Below are 19,775 nucleotides of genomic sequence, written 5' to 3' on the forward strand. Positions count from 1 at the left end.
TGCCAGGGCGCAGAATCGGTTTTCCGTGAGCGGGAACTCGGGCTTGGAGCGCCGAGGTGCCAATCTTGCGGGCGAGGTTCCTGACCCGCCTGCGAGCTGCGAGGCGGGGATGATTTTTCTCTCTCTTCGGCCTGGGGACGAGGCCTGGCTGTTAGGGGGGTTCTGGGGCCGGGAGGCCTTTCCCTGGTGGGGGCGTCCATCCTGTGGGGAGGCCTTAACCAGCCTCAGAGCAGGGTGCCGAGGTGGAAATGGTGGTTGGTTCAGCGGCAGTTGGGGGAACTACTGTTGATAGTGATACTGGGAGATGTTGTGCAGTACTTGGTGCTGGTGAAGCTGGTGTTGCTGGAACTGTTGCATTGCCCGCATGCACTGCATCTGGTCGTCCAACCGGTTTTGGCTGGCTGCTAGGGGGACGACAGTTGGTTCAATGAAGGTTGTCTCAATAGGGGGAGGAAAGGGGATGCTCATGGCATGAAGGTTTACGGGTGCCACTGCTTGTGGCGCATTCAAGCTGGGGATCCCATCCACCGAGAGGGAGATGGTGAACTGTCCAACGCACACCACGGGGACTTGAAGTTGTTCCCCGGTGGTGTTTGTCTCCGTGCCACGTCCGGCGTTGCTGGAAGAAGCCATGAGTGTTGGGTTTTTTTTTTTGAAGGAAAGATGTTATGAGAGTTTGGAGGGAGGCTTTTTGAAGCGTTTCCACAGACGGCGCCAATTGATGGTGCGCAATCCGGCCGGTCTTAGCCGTCAACGACCTTGCCTCTGAACTGAGCAGCAGGGAACCTGAAACGGAGAAGATGAGGAAGCTCCGGGGGGAACCCGGTGTAAAGGCTCCGAAGCTCAAGTTAGAATCCTTCAAAGGCAAGATAAAACCAGATAGCGCAAAATTTGCATACCATGTTCTTGGGGGGTAGAGAGCCTTTTATAACCACCTCGCGCACTCACTCCTAGGCTTCTGTCAGGTCGGATATGATTACTTCCGTGCTTCTGCCAGTTCGGGTGTCATCACCTCTGCTGGGGCAGAACCGCCACTGCTCTTTTTGTCGGAGCCGTCTCTGTAACTGGAGATGGCGGTGGCAGGTGGCCGTTTGAAGTGTGGCTGTCAAGCGTCAGATCCCAAGTCAGTCAGGTGCGCCGCCCCTGCATACGAACTCCTTCGGTGACAGGTACGGTGTTCTGGAGGCGAAGTGCTGGAGCGGTGTGCGAGGCGAAGTCTTGAGTTCGCATAGGGGAGTGTCTCGAACTGCCATGAGGCGGGCCAATTCGGGTCACTGCTTTGTGTGGCTCGGGGTTAAGGGGAGAGTTCGAGCTCCTCGTAGGGAGTTCGTGCTCTTAGTAAGGAGGTCGGGCTCCTCGTGGGGAGTTCGGACTCCTCGAAGGGAGTTCGGTCTCCCGAGGGGAGTTCGGACTGCTGGTTTCTTCCCTTTGATGTTTGCACCCTGGGTACGGTGCTTTAAGTGCCGAGCTACTTGTTTTTTGCCACGTGGCGTGATTGTGAGGTCGGACCAAATCTTCCTTCATCAACTCCCACCGGTGGACCACCTAATTGTGTTGACAATCAAAAGGGAATGCGGCATGTTGTGAGAACTAACTTCATAGAGTGTGTTTTGGATAATCATGTCAACAAAGATTTAGGCCCAATTGATAATTGAAGATAGGTTGAATTTTGAACCCTTAAAAACCAAGTCATTACAGGGCTGTTCAGGTGAACCATAACAAACTTGTGCTTCTCAGGAATATATATTTTTCACCATTTTGTTCCTTGTTTAACTCCACCAAGCGTTCTATCCAGTTATTAATAAGATGGCAATCTTCACTGTTCATGCAAATATTCAAATTGGAACCAAACTAGATATGATAGACCAGCTCACAACCAAAAAAAAAGTTTGTGCTAAACTTTTTCCTCCTGTGAATTCCATATGGGGCATAACTTATCTGAAATGTGGTGGAGCCTGAAGAGATTAACTTTAGTGGGTAGAAGATTAGAAACACTCTTCCAAATGAAGAATAGAATATTGGGTGGCAGTCAACTTGGTCCTCCAAAATGACTTCTAACTTATATTTTTAGACAACATACCGCTGTTAGAAGAAGGAAGTTCATTTAATAAAGCTTTCATTCCAGATGAGGAATAATTACCGCTGGGCGTTGGGAGTTGGGAGTCAGACCAATTTATCATCAAAATGAGCTTCTAGAGCAAACAACCGGATTGATAGAATTGATTGAATTGTGCTGTGGTCAAAGAGAAGGGCCAGCTTGTCGTGACCCCACGTTCTCCTCTCGTGGTTGATGAATTCAGCTACTTTGATTTTAGAGAGATGTTCACCTACTTGGGTCCAATCAGTATATGGATGCCTGGGATTCAGTTATCCACAAACTTGATCCTATTAACCATCTGCTTCACATTGATTCCGGTCAAAAAGCTTCACTTAAATCTCAATTCGCAATTACAACTACAAATCCTTAGCTTTTTCCTACTACTTTCGATATAATGGAGTTTCTCTCATTAAAAAGAAAAACCCTAATTCAGACTCCAAGGGGAAATACCCACTCTGAATTCCTATGAAATGAGAGGCTAAGGTTTAATCTTACAGCCCATGAGACACTGCAAATTTAAAAATTCGCAGGTTAGCTAGTAAGGCTCAGGAAAAAAAAAAAAAAAAAAAAACTACTTAGTGTTATACAATGCCGAATGAATATTCATTTTCAATTTAATTAATACTTAAATTACAGATTAGTATGCTATACTTTTGGGGTTATTTTCACTTTAGTACCCAAATTTCAAAGCGTATCAATCATGTTTGGACGACTTATGTTGCAATGTAATCAGGAGAATGCATGAGATTGACTGAGTAGCTCCCTCCTCCCTGGATAAACAGGGCAATGGTCGCTTGTTACTATTGGGATTATCGTTACGAATATAAACATTCATCAATCATTACCACTCATAAGGGGAAATGAATGAAATTCGTGGCGAACTTAAAAGAAGATTCTTAAGACAAATACCTACTTCTGTTGATTGTGATGTCATAACTGAATTTTAAGGTAGGTTTTTAGGCTAAGTCCTGCTCAAGATGCCATCATCAGTTTGCTTCTTTATATTTCAGATAGAAAAGAACTGCCAATGAAATTGGGACTGATCATTAGCTCTCCAAAAAAATCATTTATAGAGTGTAATCAGCGATTTGTCAGTCCATCCTTCTATTGATCTATTATATGCTAAGTCCTGATTTTTCCTTTTTTTTTATAACTGGATTTGACTATGATACTGAAAAGGCATGATGTAGAAAAAATTTGTAACCAGTCAATCAATCTAGTGGTATTTATCAAAAGAGAAAACCTATGATGTCGAAAAGGCTTTGACCAATTACAATCCAGTAAGTTTTGATAAAAACCCACTTAATTGATTACTACTTTTATGATGTCAGTTGTTTAGTTATAAGTTTTTCCAATATCATGTCTTTCTCGATATCATAGTCGAACCTTTATCAAAATTCATTAGAGTTTTGATTGATCAATGCTCTTCAAATATCATATCTTTCTGGCAGCATACATATTTCCTTTTTTTTTTATTTAATGCACTAGCAGGGGATGATTTTTTTACTATATTTGTAAGCATTATTGTGAACTACTCTGACTACTAAGTACCAACTAAAACAACAAAGTTGACACCGACTCCCTATCTATGTCAACATACTATCTTTTCTATTAAGCAACTTCACTGGCCCACATAAATCTCTAGGCAAAACTTAAAATCTTAGACAATAATTAAGCCAGAGCATCCTTTCAACAGAGTGTTATGTGGATTACTTGATTATAAGCATGTCACATTATTGGAGAACCGAATTACAATTAAGCCATCATTTTCTGTTCTAACTGTTCACAGTAAAATATTGTGACTATGCCATTAAGGGACCTTTATTTTTTGAGATTTTGAAAGGGGAAAGCTGGTCGTTAGATATTTATGATCTTTTTTCATATTTATATGACATCTATAGAAAATTTATTTTCCCCATCAATTAGATGAATAAATTTTTCACCAGAGCAAAAGTTGCCAATATTTAAATAAGATAAAAAATATTCTTTTTAATAATAAATTTTTATAGTTAAAATGATTATTATCTTATTTATATAAAAAATAAAAAAATATGAATAAATACATTTAACCAAATAAATAACTTTTCGAAAGTCAACCAAATTTAAGTAAAACTAAAATAAAATACAGAGAATTCATATAACACACCCTATATATAATTGAGATAATGCTTAGACGATGATGATAGTGACAATAAATAAAATATTATAATTTTGTCCACACAACCAACCATAAGTGACATGATATAAATGACTGAACTATCGTGGTTGGTGTTGAAATAGACGTTTTCTGATTACATGCCACGTCATGTTATAGAACACCTCTTGGTATGTGGTATAGTTTAAACTAAACTGGGTGGTTTTAATTACAGAATAGTGGATGCCTCTCTATAGATGTATCTCCAGAATAAAAAATCACAATATGGCATTGGGATCCAATCATCATGAAACTACTATTACTTAATACCATCATGAGTTAAAGCTAAATGAACCGAGGAGAGAGAGAGAGCACTTTATATATACAAATTTATATGGTTTTGTGTTATCTTCCACCGAACGAAAAGGAGTGCCTTTCCTCACATGCCGCACATCACATGCGGGGAAGTTGTCGGTGACAGTGCCACTCGGAGGTTCGGGTCGCTAAGCATTCTTCGGAACCCGTTTTGGCCTCTCGGATCCAATGAGCCACGTAGTTTGCTGACCACTGTAGCGACAGTCGACAGATGAAGGAAGTGGACGCCAGGAGGCCCAGGACGGCAATTACGGCCAAGGACAGGAGAATTGCACGGTTTGCACCACATAGATAATCATTTGATGGCGGTCCGACCAATAAATCGCCCTTCTCACACGATCCTTCCGTGGAATCTACAGCGTCCTGGTCCAAACTCATACCGTAGGAAGGCCCAGACGCCAGACACAAACCCTGAGCATGTAGAATAAAGGGTAGAGATGTTAATTTAATCTATTATCGTGGGCATTGTTTTAAAAGGCTTACTCGTGGGTTAAAAGGCTTAAGCCTTAAGAGGCGTGGCATAAAGATTTTGTCTCGTGGCTTAACTCTCACAATTTTGACTTGAGGTTTAAGCCTTTATCAGAATGAGGGATAAGTTTCAAGCCTCAAGGTGTGAGGGGTATTCCTCCTATCCTGAGGCAGTAGCCATAAAAAGGTATAAGTCTCAATTACCAATGAATCAATGATAATTTAGTAAATTAATATAAAAATATATATTTTTATATTTTAAAGTATATAAAATTAGAGAAAAAAAACTTCAATAATTATGGCTCAAATAAAAAATAAAAAGAAAAATCAATAAGGCAAATAAAATTTTATTAGTTTTTCTTAATATTTTAAGAGAGTTTCGATGCAAAAAGGACTAATCAAGTTTTTAGTTTTATTTGGATAAATTAAGTGAGATTTTTCTTATTATTTTAAATGTAATGTCCCAAATTTGTTATTTTTCTCATTTCTTCTATTAATGGATCTTTTTTCTTTTTAATAATAATAATTAGTATTATAGATCAAATAAACTAAGTTGTTTCCTTTATTCTAAATTGGTTTTTTACATGAAATGTAAAATGTTTACAATTGTTAGTTCATTAGTTATTATTTTATTTAATACTTAAATGTTGAAACTTATTGCTTATAAACTTCTAGTTTATGGACATGTGTACTTTTTATCATTTTAATTTGGCATATCATATGTTATTTGCATCAATTTACAAACTTAAATTAGTTTTTCCTTAAACTTTGAGGCTTATGCCTCACCTTTTTGGGCCATTATGCCTCAACTACACCTTTAGCCTTTTAAAACTTTGCTCATAGGGTCCACCCTGTTTGCCCTGGTCGGGTTGGGTTTTTTTACTACTAATTGGGGTGGATTTTCGGGGAAACTTGAAAGGGATGGTACTTATCCACCTTGACTCGACCCTGGCCAGAACCCACCCCGATACATATGTTGCAGTGGTGAGGCAACGAAGGTTGGTCAAGTCTTCGAAGGTTTGAAGAAGATGACATGAAAGAGAGAATGTCGGGAGGAATACTAATTATTGGGAACAGTGAGAGAAGATAAGAGAAGGAAAAATGAGAGACAGAGTGAGTGAGCTCCTCTAAGAAGCCCTAGGGTTAGAGTTATATGGTATTGTCTTACATGGGGGAGAGTTATTCCCTTTTTTATAGATATGACCCCAAGACTATAAGGAGAATGATCTAAAAGAAGACCTTTCCTATTAGGAAAGGGGATCTTTATGTCATCTATTAAGGGAACACCTTGGGGATTTTGCCACATGTCTAGCAATATCCTCAAAAGATAAAGTTTCCTTTTTCTTAAAGATTCTCACGTGGCACGTGTAGGCTACGTCTCCTTACAAGTTTCCTAGTGGCTACGTGTTAAAGAACAAGATCTACCTGGCAATGTTATTACAAGTCTTAGGCGATGCCCATTGTTCATTGTGGGTCCCAAGAGGTGTTTTATGCTCATCGCAAAGTCTTGGACGGTCTTTCGTGCTTATCACAAATCCCGGGTAGCTTTTAAGCTCATCGCAATTTTCTGTGATGGATATTAAGTTCATCGCAAGTATGCGATGGTTGTTAAGCTCATTGCAAGTTTATGGTGGTTATTAAACTCATCGCACAAGTCTGTGATCGTTATTAAGCCCATTATGGGTTCTGGGAGATTCCACGTGTTGTTAGATTTGTGCTCATGACCTTATTTTGATATCTGCAATGTAATTGGAGTGATAAAGAACTACATGTACTTACAATATGAAAGTAGGAATGACTAGGCGAGGTGGGACAAATTCGAGGATCCCTGTTCCTTGTAGAGATGGGAGATGGGGTTAAGATTTTTAGTCCCAATTGGGTTCAAGGGTGGGACATTTGAGTTTAGGGTTGGGGCATGCCAAACCCGGCCCCACACCATCCTATTGCCATTCTTAAGAAAGGGCTTTCACTCCTGGTTGACTATAGTCTACACAAGTGATGGAAACAAGAACATGATCCAGCACAAAAACCATTCAACGATATATAGCGTAAGGAGCACAAATTGAATTGTCCGTTGTAAGGTAAGAATGGCAATGGGGCGGGTTCGGGTTGGGGATCATATTCATATTCCCCATCCTCGACCCTAATCCCCATTGAGGATAAAAGTTGTCCTCCATTCCCAATCCCTGATGTGGACGAGTTCCTCGCGAGGACCATGGATGGGGAAAATTGCCATCCCTGGTGTAGGGATAGAAACAATAAAAAAGATTGTGAGCCTTCAAAAAGCAATTGCTCTATAAAGGGCTACAAAATTAATGATAATGACACACATCAGTCATTAAATACATATGGTTCACAACTAATGTTTTCAAACTGCCATTGACCCAGATAGTCGGAGTGTTCAGATGTATAGGAAACCGGTTCTGTTTTGTCTCAAACCTGGTCCCTGGCCAAAATTTGTTGAATTGGTCAACGACCAGTTGACTTGGACGGTCGAACCATCAACCCGTTCAACGGTTTTGACCATTTTTTATTTTAATTATTATTATTTTTATTTTTTCGTTGGAAGAGGTCGTCCATTCGAATTGGACGGTCGGATTGTCAACATGGAAACCAATGGCTAGAACGATTCCGGTTTCGAGTTGGTTTTTAAAACCTTGTTCACAACCACCAATCTCTCACCTAACATTTATACCTCATTTGGTTTGTAGGAATAGGGGTCTAAAATCGGGATCGAAATAACCTATTCTGATTTCAAGTGTTTGGTTGGGTGGAATTGAAATCTCATTCCCATTCCTGGTGGAATGACTCTCCCTTTGGAAATAAAATCCCATTCTTGCTGATTCCATTTTTCATTCCCATTTTTATTTGAATCAAACAGATTATGGAAATAAACCATTCTAATTCCGATTCCGATTCCGATTTAAACCGAACGGACCATTATAATTGACATGGAATGATGCCATTGGTTCCACAATACGGGTGATCATAGGCTAGACTACGATTTGCATTTGTAATAAGGGCTATAACATGGGCTTAGGTTTCCAACATGAAGCATACGATCTGATTACATGTCAATGTATTTTATTTATAAAATACTGCATATTTATAATATTTATCCATTATGTTATATATATTATATAGATAAACATATATCAATGTTTTTAAAAAATGACCTAGAACCGAAATCATTCTAGCCGCCAATTTCTGAGTCGACGGTTTGATTGTTTGGTTCAAATAGACGACCTGTTCTAATAAAAAAATTTTAAAATAATTAAAATAAAATGACCAAAAATAATTAAATGAGTTGACGATTCAATCATACACCCAAATAAACAGGTTTTTGATCGATTCAACGGTTTTTAACTAGAAATCGAGTTTGAGGTAAAACGAAATCGGTTGCCTAAACGATTCCATACCTAACAGTCTGGCTGTCTAAGTCAACAACTTATGTATTAATTCACAATGGTTGAAAAGTATTCAAGCAAACCAACCATCTGATTCTGTGTGGCAGGTCAACAACTTATGTATTAATTCACAATAATTGATATTATAAATGACCTCTGTAAACTGTAGTTGGTTGGAAAAAAATGTATAAGGATAGTATCTACTCTATTAGGTGTTTTGATACCTGTAATGTTTATTATGTAAACAGAAAACAAAACATCCTAGCTGATGATATAGCCCAGCAAGTATGTAGGAGAGGACCACGATTGCTTCAACCTCTCGAAGGTTTGGATGTAAATATTTTTAAGAATATAATATAATCTATTTTTTTTTAAATAATATATGCATAATGTATTACATATATTCAAAACTTAGATCCAAGTCCACAAATTTTGTAGGCCGGGCTGAAGCGATCAGCTACCTCTACGTACACAACCGTATCGTTCAGCTAATACGAATTCTTGAAATACTCGTCCGTCTATGGACGAGTACCGTTGGATTGGAATTCTTTATTAAATTATTTTTATCAAACAGGTGTTTTTAATCCTGATTATATCGAGACTGTACATTATGACTAATTGACTATGAGTCGTTCTTTATTCTATTTTGAGATATAAATTATTATAAAGAGTTTCAGTCCAAATCCAGATCAGACCCTACCGCTAATGCATTACAGTGACTTCTGGTACATACCGTAGTCCTTTTCTCTGTAGTCATCATAGCACCACGTGTACGCTGCCTCTGCTAACACTTCACAGATCAACAGGCTACAGTCTACAGGTGGGGTAGTTGTTTGACTTCCCTTTTATTGCGTGATTACGTCAATTCCGGAAAAATTGAGACGTGATGATGTCCAATTGAGATGGACAAATTCATCCCTCCTCCTTTTGGTAAAACCGTTAGAATGGAATCTTTTCGAGCTTTGGATCGGATGGAATGTGTCGCTACTCGCTACTACTGAAAACCAAGATTGTAGGTGCCGCGCATTGGAGCGGGCATCCTATCATCGGGGCAACGGCAACTCTTTCTCCAATGTGGGGGACAGTCTTTTTTTTCCCTTCTCTTTCGTTATAAAGCTGGACTAAGGGGAGGCAGCCAAACGAGGACGTTTTGAACTTTAAAAAAAAGGGGCACGTTTCTACGTGAAAAGCGATTGCACGCTGTCGAATTCGAATCCACATCTGTATCGTATCACACCCTTTGGATCCGGATCCGATAACGCAGAGTTTATGACTTGACTTCATTCACATCTGATATCTCGCATAAGAAAAACATGTTCTACTAGACGACGACGACTACTACTACTACTGCCACCATTAACCCTTGGATTGGAATCTTACGAGTAGCCATGCTTAATCGGATTCCAATCTGACAGTGGAAAGCTGCCCCGTACGCAAGCACGCGCATCCTGAATCATCTTCTTCTTCTTAGGGGAAATATATAAATAAAATGAATAAAATAAAATAAAATAAAGCTTGAGCAGGAATGGCAAACGAAAAAGAAGCCATTAGCCACGGCGTTTGTCCCATCGGGGGAGTTGTACGGCAACTGCCTCGTTCGTCTTATTGTTGTAATTTTGCTTATAAAACCGGCAAAGCCGGGAACAGATGCAAAAACCACCGCACTCATCTTGCTTGTGTAATATTCGCTCCTCATCCGCCCCTCCACACACACACGTCCCCAGCCGACGCTGAAAGCAAGAAATCTCTTCAACTTCTACCGAAAGTAAGGAATTCTCGAGATCTTTTAGCGTCTAGGGTTCTGCTCATTTCCCGTCTCTCTGGGTCTGGGGACCTTCTACATAACGAGTTATGTTTAGCTTTAGCTTAACTGAAGTTTATCTCACATTTCTTGTCAGTCGATCTAATTTTCTTGAAATCTACCTAACTCCCGCCAAGTCAGATCAAATTGAGCTTGGTTTAACAGTCCATAAGCTCACTTGCTCTGTTTGAAACCAGTGGTATGATTCAGAAACTGATATTATTTCGTGTTGTATGTATTGGAACCGTATATTCCTGTTTCTTTGTAAGTTTTTCGCTTAAAGATCTGTATAATCGGACCGAGGCATACAGATATAGTTCAGTTTTCTGTAATTCTTTTTTCTTGCTATAAGTGGAGTGTGGCATCTTTAAACGGGAATCTCATCCGAAAATGCTCTTCTCTTAGAGGAAAGGAGGAGAGAAATGGCAATGGCAATGGCAAATGGTAGCAGAGTTTGATCTACTCTTTTCTTGGGAGCAAGAAGAATTAAATCCACCGTTCATTTTGTTATTGGCGGAAGATGGCAGGTAGACGAAAGAGAACAATACGCCTCAGCAAGCTCTACACCTTCTCGTGCCTTCGGACTTCCTCCAAGGATGATCATTCGCAGATAGGGCAGAGAGGTTACTCGAGGGTGGTGTACTGCAACGATCCAGACAACCCTGAAGCGATTCAGCTCAATTACAGGGGAAACTATGTTTCTACAACTAAGTACACGGCAGCTAATTTTATCCCCAAGTCTTTGTTTGAGCAGTTTAGGAGGGTTGCCAATGTTTACTTTCTTGTGGTTGCCTGTGTTTCTTTTAGTCCTTTGGCACCGTACTCGGCTGTTAGCATTCTTGCTCCTCTTCTAGTTGTGATCGGAGCTACAATGGCCAAGGAGGCCGTGGAAGACTGGAGGCGCAGAAAGCAGGTAATCATTACCAACATTTCTATCCATTTTAAACCTGAAGGTGTAACTCCATGATTTACGGTGCACTAAACATTTTAGTTGTAATTAGCTTCTTATTGTGGATAATTCACTTGGAATTGCTTAAAAGAAACCATTAAGGTTTATAATGACCCAACCAACTGATACCACCATAATTCAATAATAAAACAAACAGCAACTTAAAGCTGAACTAGCGTGGATGGATGGACTGAGCTGAAATGAAATCAGAAAATGATTCTAATTATTATCACAAATGGAAATCCCTGCTAATTAGGTGGCACTAACAGCAGGGAGTTGAGACAGCTTAGATACAAGACAGATTGGCACTGAACAAACAAGGGAAAATATTACAAGTAGGGAATCATGTCTGCTCATTGACCCAATGGCCTGATTGCTCTTCCCCTTGCAAGTTCTGGTATCCCAACCCAATTTCTGGCCAATAGCTAAAGCATTAACTGATCTACAAACTCACTTGAACAAGCTGTTCAAAGGGAGGCTAATGCCTTGGCTTCTCTAATAGCAAATCTTAGAGCTCAAGGACCATCTGCATCTGAAGTAATCCAATTAATCACTACTCAGCAGTCTCCTTCAATTGCAGATCTAATGTAACAGTTGAGCCCTTGATGATATTCCCTCATCAATAGGGCCTAAAAACATAGATGTCAACATTATGATTTCTAAAAGTTCTGATCACCTCAGATAGCCCCAGTTTGCCTGAGGCACGGCCATTGAAGTTAAAAATTTGTCACTTCACTTTCTTCAGCAGTCAATCAGTCAAATCTTGAATTGATAAAAAAAATCAGTCAACTCTTGAATATAAGAATACCTTTGGTGAGTTTGACCTGCTACCACCTGCCACCTCTTAAAACAATTAATATTTTCTAATATTTTCCAAATAATTATGTTAAATGATCTTATCTGTTTATTGTGAATTAAAAGGTAATATAAACTACTACGTTTTAGTTGCTCTTGATAATCTTAGAATTGAATATTGTAATTGCAGGACATAGAGGCCAACAATCGGGAGGTCAAAGTTTACAGTCAGGATAATACTTTCCATGTAACCAAATGGAAGAAACTCCGAGTTGGAGATGTTGTTAGGGTGGAGAAGGATGAATTCTTTCCTGCTGATCTATTTCTGCTGTCCTCAAGTTATGATGATGGGATTTGTTATGTTGAAACCATGAATCTTGATGGTGAGACAAACCTAAAAGTTAAGCAATTTTTGGAGGTGACGTCTGCATTTCAAGATGAGTGCTCCTTACAAAACTTTAAAGCAGTTATCAAATGTGAAGACCCAAACGAAAAGTTGTATTCCTTTGTTGGGAGTTTGCACTATGATGGTAGTCAGTACCCTCTATCACCACAGCAAATTCTTCTGAGGGATTCTAAACTTCGAAACACTGAATATATTTATGGTGTGGTGATTTTTACTGGGCATGACACAAAGGTAATGCAGAATGCTACAGATCCTCCTTCCAAAAGAAGTAAGATTGAGAGAAGAATGGATAAAATTGTCTATGTCCTTTTCAGTACCCTGGTTTTAATTTCTTCTGTTGGATCCTTTTTCTTTGGAATCAAAACTAAGAATGATATGAGTGGTCAAACATATGAAAGGTGGTATCTTAGGCCAGACAATACAACTATATTTTTTGACCCAAGAAGGGCTTCTTTAGCAGCATTTTTTCATTTCTTGACAGGCCTTATGTTGTATGGATATTTGATACCAATATCCTTGTATGTATCCATTGAGATTGTAAAGGTTCTGCAGAGTATATTTATTAACCAAGACCAGGAAATGTATTATGAGGAAACTGACAGGCCAGCGCGTGCCCGCACATCAAATTTAAATGAGGAACTTGGGCAGGTCCATACCATACTATCAGATAAAACTGGTACTTTGACATGTAACTCAATGGAGTTTGTTAAATGCTCCATAGCAGGTATTGCTTATGGTCGTGGTGTGACTGAAGTGGAGAGAGCTATGAAAAAAAGAAGAAAAGATAGCTTGCCTGATTTTTGTAACCCATCAGCTGAACTAGGGGACTATGGTGATAACATTACGGACTCAAGAAATGCAATAAAGGGTTTCAACTTCAGAGATGAACGTATCATGGAAGGAAAATGGGTAAACGAGCTTCATTCAGATGCCATACAGAAATTCTTTCGTGTATTGGCAATCTGTCATACGGCCATTCCTGATGTAAATAAATATTTGGATGAAATTTCTTATCAAGCTGAGTCTCCTGATGAAGCAGCTTTTGTTATAGCTGCTAGGGAGATTGGCTTTGAATTTTATGAAAGGACACAGACAAGCATCTCAATGCATGAGTTAGATCCCCAGACTGGGGAAAAGGTTGACAGGTAAACATTCTTCAAGATTGTATGTTTTCCATTAAATCTGATAACTTCTTGAGATTATTGTTGCATGTTTTGTGACTTGTCTTCTAAATTCCAGATCATATAAGCTTCTTCATGTCTTAGAATTTAATAGTTCTCGCAAACGGATGTCCGTGATTGTAAGGAATGCAGAGGATCAGTTATTGCTCTTTTGCAAGGGTGCAGATAGGTCTCATTCTTCACGTTTGCTTCTTTAAAAATAGACTGTACAATGTTGATATCTAGTTTCTAAACCCAACATCTTTGTTGCCTGTGTTGTCTGCATGAATGCCTGCAGTGTGATGTTTGAAAGGCTCTCACAGGATGGGCGGATGTTTGAGACTAAAACCAAAGATCACATCAGCAAATATGCTGAGGCTGGTCTGCGAACGTTGGTAATTGCATATCGTGATCTTGGTGAAGAAGAGTACAAAATATGGCAAGAAGAATTCTTCAAAGCCAAGACTTCTGTAACTTCAGACCGAGATGCACTAGTGGATGCTGCAGCGGATAAAATTGAGAAGGATTTGACTCTTCTTGGTGGTACAGCTGTTGAGGACAAACTGCAGAAGGGGGTGAATATCAAATTATCTTCAAATTGCTAGTTTAATGAGTTATGGAGCATGCATCACCAAATTCTATCTGAAGTGGTGTGGTTGTATGTCTTGTACTGTATACCTCTGGAAGACAACTAATAAAGCCCTGTATTGGTCTCATTATGTGCATATTTCCAATACACATACATTTTTTTATGTATATAGATAAGTAGATGCTTCCTGCAAATCATAGGCTATTGTGTACCTTTATCCTATATCCTAACCCTACATAAGTGCAGACTAGCTCTAAGGCTTTTGAAGTAAATACTTCAAGTCTTGATTTTAGTATTTAGATGTATTTTTGCATGATTAGGATGATAAACTTTTGAAGTGAATACTTTCTCTGGTGTGCAGGTCCCTGAGTGCATTGAGAGGCTTGCCCAAGCTGGAGTAAAGATATGGGTCTTAACTGGTGATAAGTTGGAAACTGCAGTAAATATTGGGTGAGGTTTAGAAAGCTTTCAATCTGTTGTTCATTTCTACAGTATGAAAAGTATGGTTGATGAGTGTTCTTTCTCTAAGTTACGTGTTGTAATTTAATGGCATTCTGCAGGTATGCATGTAGCTTGCTGAGACAAGAGATGCCGCAGATTATTATCACATTGGATACACCAGATATCAATGCCTTGGAGAAACAAGGGGACAAAGATGCAGTTGCAAAGGTATTGGGAATGTCAGGATCCAAGTGATACTGATTAACACACTTTTTCCAGAGAAAGTTCTTTGAAAAATTTGACCTTTCATAGGCCTCTCGTGAGAGCGTGATGAAACAAATACAAGAAGGAAAAAATCAAGTTAGTTCAGCTAAAGGGAATTCTATGGCAACAACTCTTATAATTGATGGTAAGTCTTTGGATTTTGCTCTTGCCGGTAATACCAAGAGCTTGTTTCTGGAGCTGGCGATTGGTTGTGCATCTGTTGTTTGCTGCCGTTCCTCACCAAAACAGAAGGCGCGTGTAAGTACTAGCTTGATCATACTGGCTTTGAGAATCTATTTTATTTCTGAGAAATTGTCAGTTACTTTTGTTACTGACATTGAAACAATCTGATAGAAATGTAGAAGATATGCAGGTTACAAGATTGGTGAAAGAAACAGGTAAGACAACACTGGCAATTGGTGATGGGGCAAATGATGTTGGCATGCTTCAAGAAGCCGACATTGGAGTTGGTATTAGTGGTGTGGAGGGGATGCAGGTTAGCATCTTATCTGTTCTCTTTAGATTAGATATAGAGGCTGGACTCTGTATTTATTTATTAATTCATATATAGGTGCCTTTGTTTGGTGTATTGGTAAAATCTTTAGTTAACTAGTGTGAGAACACGGGTTTTGAGTCCGAGAGTGGCAAATTTATTCAAAAAAGTTCCCAAGGTTAGGTTTGTATCCAGTCCACCCCTCCCAAGACCCCAAATTGCTGGGACCAACATTGGGTAATGGCTGTTTTTGTGTATAATCTTTGTTAAGATGGTGGTCGTTTATATTCTCTATTATTGATCTATATCGTGGTAATTAAAATACCTTAATTTCGTTTTTTGTTATTTATAAATTTTCTATGTAATGGTAAACATCATTTGATTGGTTTTCCTAGGAAGTAGGAAAGAAACTTCTTGTGTCTGTCATTACTCAATTGTCTCACAGTATTAAACCTCTTGGACTTCTGTATTATGGTCTGCTTGTTTGGACAGGATGATACAAGCCGCAAAGACATGGGTTGATCCCAGTTTTGATGAGAGGCATTTTGCCACTGAAGATATTAAAAAAAAAAACAAAGCTCAACTCATTTTACTTTAATAAAAATACTACATATGCCATATATGGAGAGAAACAGCTTTTTTAGTAAATTATACTTTGATACTAACTATGATATACAACTTTTGCTTACTTGGACATGTATCCACTCTGGTCTTTGTGGCTTGTATCATCCAGTCCAAACAAGCAGACCATAATACAGAAGTCCAAGAGGTCTAATAATGTGAGACAGTTAAAGGAAAGCCCTGAGACTAGAAAGCCTTTCCTTTAGACACACAGCATTCTATTTTTAAAAGAAACAGTATGCAAGTTGTGGGTACTTTCCACACTCAAATAGAATCATTCTTAGCCGGGGCCCAACCTGATCCACAAATTTCCAGGCTTGGGCCTAGGTTTTGAGTACACCAGCCTGGGCCCAGATATTTGAATATATATTTGTAGGCCTAGTCCAACCCAACCCATGACCACCCCTACCCGGTACTTCATTTTCTTCAATTGCTATTTTGATGCCTCTTGCTGAACTTTTCTTGTAAACACTGAATGAGATCATTAGATTATTTATTTCATTCTGTGGCCTATTCCTTTCCAGTGATATCCAGATGCGGCCATTCTGTTTTCATGTTTGAGCAGCAATTGTCTATATGCAAGCAAAGCTTAGCTACCCCACACCGACCCACCCACAAGAAATAAAGAAAGTCAACTTGTTTTATCAACAACTATTGAAAATCCTGACTATTTTTTCATTTGATCTTTGGCTACAGGCTGTCATGTCCAGTGACTTTGCAATAGCTCAATTCCGTTTTCTGGAGCGTCTATTGCTGGTGCATGGCCATTGGTGTTACAGGCGAATAGCCATGATGGTAAACTATTTATTTAAGTTTTTCCTTGTCCTGTTATAATCCAGAGGAGATTTTCAACATGCACAAACTTTACTCTCACAATATAAAGCATTGATTTAATTAACATTAAATTCTTTATTATTTGAAGAAAGTGCCTGCCACTAATGCAAGGCCAGTAGGGGTTACAGACAAGAAAAACTAGGTATATGCTTTCACTGCTATCATGGAAGCAAGAGAAGGTTGAACCAATCTTTGTCCAACTTAGCTGGATCACAGATTAACTAGTAGTTTCTTTGGTGGCTAGGGGTCATACTTGGTACAATGGTAAAATCTAGGCTGGCAAACATGAGAATGTTGGTTTGAGTCTGATGCTGGCCTCTTCATGCAAGAAAATGCCAAAGGTTAGGTCCATATCCAGTCCACCCCTCCAAACACCCTAAATTTTCAGGACTAACATTGGTCCTGGACTTTTTCAGGTTGAAGGCTTGAAGCTCTTTTATTTGGTATCTTCCATATATTCAAGGAGTTACTGTCATTAAATAAAAATCAGTTTATTTGTATAAGAAAAAACAAAAAACAAAAGCTTGTAACTCTTTTCCCTCTGGGTAGTGAGCTGGACTGCGATGTTGGTGGGTTTCAATTCGGCTCCAGTAGTAGTTGACTCTGATACCCAGATACCTGTACTGTATCGTGTTGGATACTTCAGGTTGTATACATCATGGAGTCTAGATAAATCATATCTTAAGAAATATGAATAAATCATTTTTATATTGAACTATTTTGAGCTGGCAGTATGGTTTTCAAAGTTTGACCTGGATTTTTTTTGGTTCTTCTTGGTTTATTTGCTCTACTCAGTCTAGATAATTCTACAGGTTGTATACATCATGGAGTTCAAGCATGACCTAATGATTTTGGTTTTCTTGTCAATATAACAGAAGCATGAAAAACTGAGTGAAATTGTTTATACTAGAAGAAAGCAGGACTTCTGTTTGTCTGTTGACAACATTCTACAATTTGAGTTTGATGTTGGACTTTTGATTTGTGTGCAGATATGTTACTTTTTCTACAAAAACATAACATTTGGGTTTACCCTATTTTGGTTTGAGGCTTATGCTTCTTTCTCTGGTCAACCAGCTTACAATGATTGGTACATGTCCTTTTACAATGTCTTCTTCACTTCGCTCCCAGTTATAGCCCTTGGTGTTTTTGATCAGGATGTTTCTGCACGCCTCTGCCTCAAGGTACCCAATTTAGTTGTTATTTGAAAAGTTAGATCTAATAGGAGTTCCTGTGACAAGTATTTGGTTAAAGCATAAAATTTGCACATGAAAGGTAGCTTGTTTGGCTTACATGAATGCGCACTGTAGTAATACTGCAATGTCTTTACTTGCAATAGGTTATTCTAATCTGAATGGAAAATGGGATTCAAACGTCAAGCCTATAGTTAATGGTTTTACAGGCATGGATAGGACTGCAAGTTGGGTAGTTCAAGTTGAAGAACTTTAACTACATTGGGCTTGGCTTAGAGTTTGGACCCAATGAAAACTTTAACAAATTCCCGGCCCAAGTTGCACCCCTACTTCCATGTGACAAGAAATTGATTTTGTTAGCAAATTGCCAAATGATTCTCTGCATCTCCTTGACAGTCTGTTAGGGAAAAGTTGCATCCCCTGATGTTTTTTCTTCGTAACTGTGAACTCTTTTTTATTCCCTTGATAGTTTTCAGCTAGAAATTAACACACCTCGGCTAAATACCTCACTAGCTATGTCATACACAATATTTGTTATTATTTAATTTAATTGTATTTATAGTCAGTTTCATTTTGGTTTTACAGTACCCTCTTTTGCATCAAGAAGGTGTACAGAACATCCTTTTCAGCTGGGCCCGTATACTTGGATGGATGCTGAATGGGGTTTGCAGTTCCATAGTTATCTTCTTCTTCACCACTAACTCCATCCTTCACCAGGCCTTCAGGAGAGATGGGAAAGTGGCAGGCTTTGAGATTCTTGGTGTAACAATGTATTCGTGTGTTGTTTGGACGGTGAACTGCCAGATGGCTCTCTCTATTAACTACTTTACATGGATTCAGCACTTCTTCATCTGGGGCAGCATTGCCTGCTGGTATGTATTCTTGGTGATTTATGGGTTGTTCCCACCAACAGTGTCCACGACAGCATACAAGACCCTTGTGGAAACTTGTGCTCCGAGTCCTCTCTACTGGTTGGCCACTTTGTGTGTCGTCATCTCGGCACTGCTACCTTATTTTCTATATAAATCTTTTCAGATCAGGTTTTTCCCCATGTATCATAACATAATTCAAAGAACAAGATTAGAGAGCTCAGAGAGTCAGACTTCGGTTGGGTTCTCCGCTGGGATTGAGGACGTAATTCGTCCGCTGAAGGAGAGACTGCGACGTAGAAAGTCATGAAAAAAATTAAAAATGGCTGGCATTCCCATTATTCACCATGTACTTGTAAGATTTGTTGGTAAGGTGCAGCCGGAGGTAGAGTTGTATGCTAAACGTGAGGCCCATTGACATTGAGAGGTTGTGAACTGTTGTTGTATAATATACCCGATTCAATTATTTTAGCTTGGGTTGCCAGGCAAGTGTTGGGATGCTTTCAGGGAGGGGGTTCAGTGAAGGTGAAAGTCCCCACTCCCCAGCCCAACATACAAAATTGTAAAAAGTCTGTATAAATACAGTGCAGGCACATGTTTTTCCCAAATGACGGAGACTATCTGATATAACTATTCCTTTTTTTTTTTCTTTTTCTAGTTGTCCCAATCATCAGATGGCACGTGTTTTTTTCTTTAATTTTAAAAATTTAAGAAAAGTTTATTTTTTACATATGCATATATTTAATATATGATATACATATTTATAAATAAAATGTCTTTTTATTTTAATGAACTTTTAAACGAAAATGTATTAAATGTAAATACATATTATGTTTATTTGACACATCAGCATGCCTCTCTTTGCTCCATTACCCCCACCC

The 19,775-nt window shown here is 38.9% G+C and overlaps 1 protein-coding gene across 2 annotated transcripts; it reads left to right on the plus strand.

Annotated features, from left to right (window-relative positions):
* The first annotated feature begins 10,012 nt into the window (after positions 1-10,012).
* On the plus strand, positions 10,013-19,535 carry LOC104587217 (ATPase E1-E2 type family protein / haloacid dehalogenase-like hydrolase family protein). Of its 2 annotated transcripts, XM_010244736.3 has the most exons (12): positions 10,019-10,482; positions 10,689-11,196; positions 12,218-13,578; positions 13,673-13,783; positions 13,892-14,168; positions 14,544-14,632; positions 14,743-14,851; positions 14,936-15,145; positions 15,261-15,383; positions 16,698-16,796; positions 17,825-18,016; positions 18,611-19,535. In XM_010244736.3, the coding sequence occupies exons 2-12, from the start codon at positions 10,804-10,806 to the stop codon at positions 19,202-19,204; spliced, it is 3,558 nt and encodes a 1,185-aa protein (XP_010243038.1). In that variant the 5' UTR covers positions 10,019-10,482; positions 10,689-10,803; the 3' UTR covers positions 19,205-19,535. The 2 variants fall into 2 exon arrangements, with proteins under 2 accessions (XP_010243036.1, XP_010243038.1); XM_010244734.3 differs by having other exon boundaries at positions 10,013-11,196.
* The last annotated feature ends 240 nt before the right edge of the window (positions 19,536-19,775 follow it).

The sequence above is a fragment of the Nelumbo nucifera genome, chromosome 4 (genome assembly GCF_055504915.1).
Source record: "Nelumbo nucifera cultivar China Antique chromosome 4, China Antique-T2T, whole genome shotgun sequence".
Lineage (NCBI taxonomy): Eukaryota > Viridiplantae > Streptophyta > Magnoliopsida > Proteales > Nelumbonaceae > Nelumbo > Nelumbo nucifera.